Here is a 12,078-nt window from a genome sequence, read left to right as displayed (position 1 = left end):
CTGGTATGCAATATATAGGCCCAACACCATAGTAGGAGAAACATGCCCATATCATGATGCTTGCACCATCATGCTTCACTGTGAACTGTGGCTTGAATTCAGAGTTTGGGGGTCATCTCACAAACTGTCTGCGGCCCTTGGACCCAAATAGAACAATTTTACTCATCAGTCCACAAAATATTCCTCCATTTCTCTTTAGGCCAGTTAATGTGTTCTTTGACAAATTGTAACCTCTTCTGCACATGTCTTTTATTTAACAGAGGGACTTTGCAGGGGATTCTTGGAAATAAATTAGCTTCACACAGGCGTCTAACTGTCTTTGATCATCCTGGAGCTGATCAATGGGTGAGCCTTTGCCATTCTGGTTATTATTCTATCCATTTTGATGGTTGTTTTCCATTTTTTTCCACGCGTCTTTTTTTTTTGTCCATTTGAAAGCATTGGAGATCATTGTAGATGAACAGCCTATAATTTTTTGCACCTGCGTATAAGTTTTCCCCTCTCCAATCAACTTTTTAATCAAACTTCGCTGTTCTTCTGAACAATGTCTTGACGTCCCACTTTCCTCAGGCTTTCAAAGAGAAAAGCATGTTCAACAGGTGCTGGCTTCATCCTTAAATAGGGGACACCTGATTCACACCTGTTTGTTCCACAAAACTGATGAACTCACTGATTGAATGCCACACTACTATTATTGTGAACACCCCCTTTTCTACTTTTTTTTTTTTTTTACTAATAGCCCAATTACATAGCCTTAAGAGTGTGCATATCATGAATACTTGGTCTTGTTGGATTTGTGAGAATCTACTGGTACCTTGTTTCCCATGTAACAGCAAAAAATATACTCAAAACCTGTATTAATCTTTTTAGTCACATAGCACTATTATTATTCTGAACACTACTGCACCTGTCCAACCAGCTCATCCAGTAGTACTCCACCCATAGAAAAACTGCTCACTGGTACAGGACTGTGTTGCTGCACTTCCTTGACATTGCAACCACAAATGCATTCATCTTGCACTGAGATCAGCAGAACAACGCTCCTGTGCCAGTCATAGATCCTGGCCAAAAAGCCACCAAAGGCAAACTGAGGTGCCAATGCTGCCTCCAGCTGGACAACAGGAGGAGGGAAACACCCTGAAAGTATCAGGCCTGTGATGTGCTCCCGTTTTTTTGTGCTGGACAGGATTTTTTTTTTTTTTTTCCTTCTGAGTGACACAAATAATTTGAGTTGCATCTTATTTTGACATCTGATTGTTTTGTAAATAGTTTAGCATTAGCATTTCCTGCACTACATTTGAACATGTTTTTGAAATTTACAATTTATATTTACATTCTAAGCTTATTGTGACATCAGATTGTTTTGTAAATAGTTGGAAAAAAACAACTGAAGCATTTCCTGCATTTAATGTAAATAGTTGTGTATAACTTTGTTGTCTGCAACATTTGTACATGTTTTTGAAATTTACAATTCATATTTACATTTAAAGTTATAAAAATGGTTCGTTAAATGCATTGTGGTTTTCACAGTAAAAAAAAAAAAAAAAAAAAAAAAAAAAAAAAAAAATTCTACTCATGTTTTTGCATGAATTTAGGTACATTATGTTGATACATGCCAGAATGAAAGAAAAACTAAGGTCACTGTAAATCTAAAAAGTAGTCAAAAGCAGTCAATTATACCCTGGACTCCAGAGGGTTAAAATGGTGAATACTACTGTATCTTTATAAAGGCGGGGAGGGGCAATAGTTTCACAATAAACATGCAAATGTGAGAAATCTCAGTCAGAGGGAGGAAAAGCTCAGAGCAGAGAGAGAGTGGTGCATTATTTTCTGCAAAGGGTGCCATTAAAGCCCCTTTCACACCGGGGGTGCTCCCAGTTGCACCATGCGTCATTATGATGCCGCCACCTGGAAGCAACTCAGTGTCGAGATGATGCAGCTCTGCGCCACAACAGCGCAATGGGCACAAAGGAGGAAGCAAGTCGGGTGCCGAAAAATTAAACCTGTTTAATTTTTTGGGCGTCCTGTGCTCGACGCAGAAAGGAAGTGGTTCCAGCGCAAAGAGGCATTACCCGGCGTGACTCGGAAGCCAATTTATGATTCCTGCTGTGTTCCGTTGTTCCCGCAGTATAAATCACACAGGATTGTTTTTATACCGTGTACTTAATGCAGTAAAAACTACACGCTGAGAAAAAAAAAGAAAAAAAATGCAGACTGATTGCCAGAAATATCCAGTAAAAAGCCCGGACATTTCTAGTCCACTCATGGACGTTCGTTGACGCGCGCACATGTGAACAATTAAAAGAAAAAAAAAGTCTGGCTGCAGGCATTAGTTCCTTGTTCTCTGCTCAAACTCTCACATCACAGTTAAAAAAAGGACAAAAAAGGACATAAGTCCTGAGACAGGACATGTCAACATCAAGTAGAACTCCAGACATCACATTTACTTGACAGTTCGTTCGCGCACACGTGCATCTCGCAGTCAAAGGAGGAAAGAAAAGAAAAAAAAAAAATTTGTCTGCAGGCACATAGTTCCTTTCTCTTCTCAGACTCTCTCATCACAGTTAAAAAAGGACATAAGTCCAGGACATGTCAACATCAAGTAGAACTCCAGACATCTCCACATTTGCTCAAGGACGGTTCGTGCGCATCTCGCGGTCAAGGGAGGAAAGATAAACTATAACAGAACTCAGAGCGCAGCCCTGCACAACAACAAGTAGAAGAGAAGTCAGAGTGCACAGTCTGTCTGCAGCCAAACTGTGCATTCTGACTTCTCTGTGCAGAGAACCTGCAGGCTGCGTTCTCACCTCCTCTCTGCCCCCTGCTGCGCGCACCTGACGCAGAAATTCCTGCGTGGTCATGACGCCACGGGAAGTAACTGGGAGCAGCCACGGTGTGAAAGGGGCATAAGCCACTAAATTTTTACAGAATCTGAATTAGGGCACTTTTAATAGAAAGTCTCCCATATTAGACTCAATCACGGTCATTAAAACTGCTTACATGAACATGACCCATCGTGGAATTAAACAGTTTCATGTCTGTTGAACACATAATTGTTAATATTTAAACTTTATCAGAAAATCGGATGAAAAACCTCATCGGATATGAACTTTATTTTAAATTTAATGTCCTGCTGCACAGACTCATTCTGTCTCATGATATACTACATCAAGCATCAGCAAGTCCAACTTTAACTGTGTCCTTTTGATGACGACGAGTGACATTGTTGTACCGGTACAGGTAGTTGGGTCTGTTCCCTGCAATGACCGCAACGGGCACGTTGAAGACCTTGTTGTTGTACAACTGAAAAAACAAAAATGAAAGTGAGCGTAAATCACTTTATCTGTATTGTTTTGGTTCAGAGTTAAAAAAAAAAAAAAAAAAAAAAAAAAGAAAACAACAACAACAAAAAAAACTACAGACATTCATCATGAAATGCCCCGCATGCAGTATTATTTTCCATGCAAAATGCAGTAATATGTACTTGTATGAGGTGGGTATTTGGTTGAAGCCTTATGTGTTTGATGTTGGAGATTGGCATAATATTTATTTAGAGGATGTGACAAACAGTGACCATAAAAAGTCGTCACGGTCGTCAGCCTTCAAAACAAATGCAACCAATGGTGACCTTGAAACGGAGGTCAAGGTCACTGGCCTTCAAACCCATGCGAAGTACTCCTCCAAGGCATGTACCCACCAAATATGAAGTTTCTGTGAGCAATAGGTGTTGAGCTATGCAAAACAGGTAATGTTTCTGTCACTGCTGCTGTCGCCGTGTTTTGCATCACTGCTTGCTTAACGGTTTCTTCGTGTGTTTTCACCTGTTTACAGGGGCAGCAAACTGCTGCTGTAATACTAAAGCTAGACATTTTTGTAAATGAAGAACAGTGACTCATACTAGATCAACAGAGTGGGTGGGTGGTGGTGGGTGGGCGACGGGAGGGACAGTAACACTGGTTTCAGAACTTACAGGATCTGGGTTGAACTCTATTGGTGCCGGATCTTTGCAGCTGCAGATGCTGCCGTATCCTTCCACTTTGCTGCAGAACAGCTTCCTCCGCCTGTTGAGTTCCGTGTCAGCCCAGCGACACTCGGCCTCTGTGGGTTGAGGAGAAACCATATTCAGGTTGGTAGGAATCTGTCCAAACTCAATGCACCCCTCAACTTTCACCCAGAGCCTCAATCCATAAAAGTAAAAAAGGCGCACAGAAATCTGAGAACCATCAAACCCAAATCAAACACACAGAAAGTTGCCCATCCTCAACACCAACTCTGAAGTCCACCTGTCCACAGGAGACGTGACACTGTAGAATTAGTACCCCTCCTATTGCATCATGAATCCAACTGTTAGGGTCGCGTCCATATTTCCTTTAAATGTGTAATCAGCATTATTTAGACATTCAATTGATGATATCAGAAAACAGCTGTGGAAGTAACAGTGTTTTACATCCGGTTCACTTGATCAATACTTTGGGATTCATCTTTACAAGAGGGCTGAGAGAGAATTCAAACTTTACAATGACAGAACCACACACACACACACACGACTCCCTGGACTCATCCATCAGAAGTGTCTCTGTATGTGGTGAAAGTGTTTAACATTCACTGATCTCAGCAGGGACATTCATGTCTCTGGGTCCTCGTCCTTTGAGATACAGAGACTCCTGGAAGTTCTTAGGAAGTCGAGGTCAAAAGGTCAGAAGTGTTTAGCAATGCCAAGATCTCTGCAAGACAATGAGGGCCCCAAGTCTTCAGGGTGCTTCCTGTCCTGACTCTAGCCAGTGACCTGAGTTAAAAACTGAATGTCTTTGGTCCCAGGTCTCTGTGGAGGATCTTTGGGTCCTGCTGGATTGACTTTACGACAAATGAATGGTTACTTAGTGAGACTCAAAGGAGGAGGATCACTGACACTGTGAGGGAACATCAGACACCACATTTAGTCCATGTGGTGAGTTTCTCTGGACATGATCCAGGACACAGGTGTCTCAGTGCTGAGGACCCCAAAGACGGTTAAGAACACACCCACATTTCACCTGGCTGCAGCAGATACAATAGTGTTCAGAATAATAGTAGTGCTATGTGACTAAAAAGATTAATCCAGGTTTTGAGTATATTTCTTATTGTTACATGGGAAACAAGGTACCAGTAGATTCAGTAGATTCTCACAAATCCAACATTCATGATATGCACACTCTTAAGGCTATGAAATTGGGTTATTAGTAAAAAAAAAAAGTAGAAAAGGGGGTGTTCACAATAATAGTAGTGTGGCATTCAGTCAGTGAGTTTGTCAATTTTGTGGAACAAACAGGTGTGAATCAGGTGTCCACTATTTAAGGATGAAGCCAGCACCTGTTGAACATGCTTTTCTCTTTGAAAGCCTGAGGAAAATGGGACGTTCAAGACATTGTTCAGAAGAACAGCGTAGTTTGATTAAAAAGTTGATTGGAGAGGGGAAAACTTATACGCAGGTGCAAAAAATTATAGGCTGTTCATCTACAATGATCTCCAGTGCTTTAAAATGGACAAAAACCAGAGACGCATGGAAGAAAATGGAAAACAACCATCAAAATGGATAGAATAATAACCAGAATGGCAAAGGCTCACCCATTGATCAGCTCCAGGATGATCAAAGACAGTCTGGAGTTACCTGTAAGTGCTGTGACAGTTAGAAGACGCCTGTGTGAAGCTAATTTATTTGCAAGAATCCCCCACAAAGTCCCTCTGTTAAATAAAAGACGTGCAGAAGAGGTTACAATTTGCCAAAGAACACATCAACTGGCCTAAAGAGAAATGGAGGAATATTTTGTGGACTGATGAGAGTAAAATTGTTCTTTTTGGGTCCAAGGGCCGCAGACAGTTTGTGAGACGACCCCCAAACTCTGAATTCAAGCCACAGTTCACAGTGAAGACAGTGAAGCATGGTGGTGCAAGCATCATGATATGGGCATGTTTCTCCTACTATGGTGTTGGGCCTATATATCGCATACCAGGTATCATGGATCAGTTTGGATATGTCAAAATACTTGAAGAGGTCATGTTGCCTTATGCTGAAGAGGACATGCCCTTGAAATGGGTGTTTCAACAAGACAATGACCCCAAGCACACTAGTAAACCAGCAAAATCTTGGTTCCAAACCAACAAAATCAATGCCTCACAGATGTGAAGAAATCATGAAAAACTGTGGTTATACAACTAAATACTAGTTTAGTGATTCAAAGGATTGCTAAAAAAGGAGTTTGAACATAATCGTTTTGAGTTTGTAGCGTCAACAGCAGATGCTACTATTATTGTGAACACCTTTTCTACTATTTTTTACTAATAGCCCAATTTCATAGCCTTAAGAGTGTGCATATCATGAATGCTTGGTCTTGTTGGATTTGTGAGAATCTACTGGTATCTTGTTTCCCATGTAACAATAAGAAATATACTCAAAACCTGGATTAATCTTTTTAGTCACATAGCACTACTATTATTCTGAACACTACTGTACATGGTTAAATTCAAGAACTGAGGATGGGCTTGTTGTCTTCGTGGGTGGTTGCCATCCAGGGCACACCAGCTGAGAGTCCGTGTGGACTCTGTCCACTCAGTCGTGACTGTTGTACTGTTTGCAGTTTTGTGTCCACAAAATCTTTGCTGTGTGTGAACTGCACATGAAATGGAATCATGACCCACCTGGAGAGCTGCAGCTCAACCAAATGTTCATGCTGGATCTTAAAAACACCCAAACGTTTGGTACCTTCAGAGGCGGTGAGCTGCACCTCCGTCTTCAGCAGAACCGGGTCACCCCAGGTGGACAGCGCCGGAGATTTGGAGTGCTTCTCTCCATACACTTGACCTGGACACACACACACACTGAGACACAAACTGAAAGCACGCTGCAGCTCGAGTGCAGAAACACCCACACACACGCACGATACCACGCCGTACACAGAGGAACTGTTTGGATTGTGCATGTTACCAACAAGCCCTGAAAGGCCTCACGTTTTTATCTTCAGCTCAAGAGCTGAAGATAAACTCAATGTCGAGCACAAAACCTGCCTAAACTTTTTGGCAGGTTTTGTGCTCCACCTTGAGTTTTCTCACCACATTTATTCAACAGACACAAAGCTCTATTCACACACAAAACACCTGCAGCTTTAACATCGGGTTCTCTGCACCGTTTTATCAAACTGTTTCCACACACAAGTGCCTGATTAAAGATTACACTCAGGGTTTGTGGAAATCTGTTGCTCAGTCTTCAGCAGCCCCTCACAAACAGTTTTACAGTGTGTCTGTCTGTGTGTCCGTTAGACACAGAGTCCATCTGCTGCAAATGCTTCCATCGATCTCAGGGACTGTTCCACAGACCATCTTTTATTAATACAAAATTTTCATCACAGCTGATGCCTGTAAAAAAAAAAAAAAAAATGTGACACTGTAAAACTGTAGGTGGATAGTTCAGGTACAGTACCTCCTTTCTTCACCACCAAAGTCCACATGTCCCTCCAGCTGAGGCTGAGTGAGGCCTGGCTGCCCAAACCCTTCAGCAGGTTCTTAGCTGCATCCTTCAGGTGGAACGTCCCCTCATCCTGCACAAACACACACATTACTCTTGGCTTGCCTCTACTGGTGGTTGGCTCTCACTGCGGTATTGTATCACTTCCTGTTCCGGAACACAACGGTGTTTTGCTGTATCTGTTAGCTGTTTAATCTGCGCAGTTAGATTGATCTAGTTAACTAGATAACGATTTGTTTCACAGTGTTATCTTCACGTGCCTTAACTAAAGCACTCCCTCTGCTGAATCACCTATAAATTATTTACACATTATTCACTTTGTGTGTTTTTAGGAATCTGCTAGCTTAGCGCAGCTACTAGCTCTTAGTCCATTTAGCATGGCGGCTTCTCCTGTCTCTCCCGCACTTTTCTGCTCTGGGTGTGAAATGTTTAGTTATTCCTCGGCCTCCTTTAGCAGTAATGGTACTTGTAATAAGTGTAGCTTATTCATAGCTTTGGAGGCCAGGCTGGGCGAATTGGAGACTCGGCTCCGCACCGTGGAAAATTCTACAGCTAGCCAGGCCCCTGTAGTCGGTGCGGACCAAGGTAGCTTAGCCGCCGTTAGTTTCCTTCCAGCAGATCCCGAGCAGCCGGGAAAGCAGGCTGACTGGGAGACTGTGAGGAAGAAGCGTAGTTCTAAACAGAAGCCCCGTGTACACCGCCAACCCGTTCACATTTCTAACCATTTTTCCCCACTCGGCGACACACCCACCAAGGATCAAACTCTGGTTATTGGCGGCTGTTTTGAGAAATGTGAAGTTAGCGACACCAGCAACCATAGTCAATTGTCTTCCGGGGGCCAGAGCAGGCGACACTGAAGGAAATTTGAAACTGATGGCTAAGGCTAAGCGTAAATTTGGTAAGATTGTAATTCACGTTGGCAGTAATGACACCCGGTTACGCCAATCGGAGGTCACTAAAATTAACATTGAATCGGTGTGTAACTTTGCAAAAACAATGTCGGACTCTGTAGTTTTCTCTGGGCCCCTCCCAAATCGGACCGGGAGTGACATGTTTAGCCGCATGTTCTCCTTGAATTGCTGGCTGTCTGAGTGGTGTCCAAAAAATGAGGTGGGCTTCATAGATAATTGGCAAAGCTTCTGGGGAAAACCTGGTCTTGTTAGGAGAGACGGCATCCATCCCACTTTGGATGGAGCAGCTCTCATTTCTAGAAATCTGGCCAATTTTCTTAAATCCTCCAAACCGTGACTATCCAGGGTTGGGACCAGGAATCAGAGTTGTAGTCTTACACACCTCTCTGCAGCTTCTCTCCCCCTGCCATCCCCTCACTACCCCATCCCCGTAGAGACGGTGCCTGCTCCCAGATCACCAATAACCAGCAAAAATCTATTTAAGCATAAAAATTCAAAAAGAAAAAATAATATAGCACCTTCAACTGCACCACAGACTAAAACAGTTAAATGTGGTCTATTAAACATTAGGTCTCTCTCTTCTAAGTCCCTGTTAGTAAATGATATAATAATTGATCAACATATTGATTTATTCTGCCTTACAGAAACCTGGTTACAGCAGGATGAATATGTTAGTTTAAATGAGTCAACACCCCCGAGTCACACTAACTGCCAGAATGCTCATAGCACGGGCCAAGGCGGAGGATTAGCAGCAATCTTCCATTCCAGCTTATTAATTAATCAAAAACCCAGACAGAGCTTTAATTCATTTGAAAGCATGACTCTTAGTCTTGTCCATCCAAATTGGAAGTCCCAAAAAACCAGTTTTATTTGTTATTATCTATCGTCCACCTGGTTGTTACTGTGAGTTTCTCTGTGAATTTTCAGACCTTTTGTCTGACTTAGTGCTTAGCTCAGATAATTATAGTGGGCGATTTTAACATCCACACAGATGCTGAGAATGACAGCCTCAACACTGCATTTAATCTATTATTAGACTCAATTGGCTTTGCTCAAAATGTAAATGAGTCCACCCACAACTTTAATCATATCTTAGATCTTGTGCTGACTTATGGTATGGAAATTGAAGACTTAACAGTATTCCCTGAAAACTCCCTTCTGTCTGATCATTTCTTAATAACATTTACATTTACTCTGATGGACTACCCAGCAGTGGGGAATAAGGTTCATTACACTAGAAGTCTTTCAGAAAGCGCTGTAACTAGGTTTAAGGATATGATTCCTTCTTTATGTTCTCTAATGCCATATACCGACACAGTGAAGAGTAGCTACCTAAACTCTGTAAGTGAGAGAGTATCTCATCAATAGTTTTACATCCTCATTGAAGACAACTTTGGATGCTGTAGCTCCTCTGAAAAAGAGAGCTTTAAATCAGAAGTGTCTGACTCCGTGGTATAACTCACAAACTCGCAGCTTAAAGCAGATAACCCGTAAGTTGGAGAGGAAATGGCGTCTCACTAATTTAGAAGATCTTCACTTAGCCTGGAAAAAGAGTCTGTTGCTTTATAAAAAAAAGCCCTCCGTAAAGCTAGGACATCTTACTACTCATCACTAATTGAAGAAAATAAGAACAACCCCAGGTTTCTTTTCAGCACTGTAGCTAGGCTGACAAAGAGACAGAGCTCTATTGAGCCGAGTATTCCTTTAACTAGTAATGACTTCATGACTTTCTTTGCTAATAAAATTTTAACTATTAGAGAAAAAATTACTCATAACCATCCCAAAGACGTATCGTTATCTTTGGCTGCTTTCAATGATGCCGGTATTTGGTTAGACTCTTTCTCTCCGATTGTTCTGTCTGAGTTATTTTCATTAGTTACTTCATCCAAACCATCAACATGTCTATTGGACCCCATTCCTACCAGGCTGCTCAAGGAAGCCCTACCATTATTTAATTCTTCGATCTAAAATATCAATCAATCAATCAATCAATTTTTTTTTTTTATATAGCACCAAATCACAACAAACAGTTGCCCCAAGGCGCTTTATATTGTAAGGCAAGGCCATACAATAATTATGTAAAACCACAACGGTCAAAACGACTCCCTGTGAGCAAGCACTTGGCTACAGTGGGAAGGAAAAACTCCCTTTTAACAGGAAGAAACCTCCAGCAGAACCAGGCTCAGGGAGGGGCAGTCTTCTGCTGGGACTGGTTGCGGCTGAGGGAGAGAACCAGGAAAAAGACATGCTGTGGAGGGGAGCAGAGATCGATCACTAATGATTACAACACTGCATTTAATCTATTATTAGACTCTATTGGCTTTGCTCAAAAAGTAAATGAGTCCACCCACCACTTTAATCATATCTTAGATCTTGTTCTGACTTATGGTATGGAAATAGAAGACTTAACAGTATTCCCTGAAAACTCCCTTCTGTCTGATCATTTCTTAATAACATTTACATTTACTCTGATGGACTACCCAGCAGTAGGGAATAAGTTTCATTACACTAGAAGTCTTTCAGAAAGCGCTGTAACTAGGTTTAAGGATATGATTCCTTCTTTATGTTCTCTAATGCCATATACCAACACAGTGCAGAGTAGCTACCTAAACTCTGTAAGTGAGACAGAGTATCTCGTCAATAGTTTTACATCCTCATTGAAGACAACTTTGGACGCTGTAGCTCCTCTGAAAAAGAGAGCTTTAAATCAGAAGTGTCTGACTCCGTGGTATAACTCACAAACTCGTAGCTTAAAGCAGATAACCCGTAAGTTGGAGAGGAAATGGCGTCTCACTAATTTAGAAGATCTTCACTTAGCCTGGAAAAAGAGTCTGTTGCTCTATAAAAAAGCCCTCCGTAAAGCTAGGACATCTTTCTACTCATCACTAATTGAAGAAAATAAGAACAACCCCAGGTTTCTTTTCAGCACTGTAGCCAGGCTGACAAAGAGTCAGAGCTCTATTGAGCTGAGTATTCCATTAACTTTAACTAGTAATGACTTCATGACTTTCTTTGCTAACAAAATTTTAACTATTAGAGAAAAAATTACTCATAACCATCCCAAAGACGTATCGTTATCTTTGGCTGCTTTCAGTGATGCCGGTATTTGGTTAGACTCTTTCTCTCCGATTGTTCTGTCTGAGTTATTTTCATTAGTTACTTCATCCAAACCATCAACATGTTTATTAGACCCCATTCCTACCAGGCTGCTCAAGGAAGCCCTACCATTATTTAATGCTTCGATCTTAAATATGATCAATCTATCTTTGTTAGTTGGCTATGTACCACAGGCTTTTAAGGTGGCAGTAATTAAACCATTACTTAAAAAGCCATCACTTGACCCAGCTATCTTAGCTAATTATAGGCCAATCTCCAACCTTCCTTTTCTCTCAAAAATTCTTGAAAGGGTAGTTGTAAAACAGCTAACTGATCATCTGCAGAGGAATGGTCTATTTGAAGAGTTTCAGTCAGGTTTTAGAATTCATCATAGTACAGAAACAGCATTAGTGAAGGTTACAAATGATCTTCTTATGGCCTCGGACAGTGGACTCATCTCTGTGCTTGTTCTGTTAGACCTCAGTGCTGCTTTTGATACTGTTGACCATAAAATTTTATTACAGAGATTAGAGCATGCCATAGGTATTAAAGGCACTGCGCTGCGGTGGTTTG

At 41.5% G+C, this 12,078-nt stretch overlaps 1 protein-coding gene across 1 annotated transcript in view; it reads right to left on the bottom strand.

The window, feature by feature from the left end:
* The window catches only part of pomgnt1 (protein O-linked mannose N-acetylglucosaminyltransferase 1 (beta 1,2-)), a 63,167-nt gene that overhangs the window by 32,482 nt on the left and 18,607 nt on the right, over positions 1 to 12,078 (bottom strand). The window contains exons 7-10 of the mRNA XM_034179334.1: positions 7,454 to 7,571; positions 6,740 to 6,838; positions 3,971 to 4,098; positions 3,233 to 3,303 (exon numbers count right to left, since the gene is read on the bottom strand). Of these exons, the coding sequence (XP_034035225.1) occupies positions 3,233 to 3,303; positions 3,971 to 4,098; positions 6,740 to 6,838; positions 7,454 to 7,571 (416 nt within the window). The remainder of the gene's footprint in view (positions 1 to 3,232; positions 3,304 to 3,970; positions 4,099 to 6,739; positions 6,839 to 7,453; positions 7,572 to 12,078) is intronic.

Source organism: Thalassophryne amazonica, chromosome 10 (assembly GCF_902500255.1).
Source record: "Thalassophryne amazonica chromosome 10, fThaAma1.1, whole genome shotgun sequence".
In the NCBI taxonomy this organism is placed as follows: Eukaryota; Metazoa; Chordata; class Actinopteri; order Batrachoidiformes; family Batrachoididae; genus Thalassophryne; species Thalassophryne amazonica.
The sequence above is the reverse complement of the archived record's forward strand: the minus strand, read 5'-3'. Positions and strand labels throughout refer to the sequence as shown.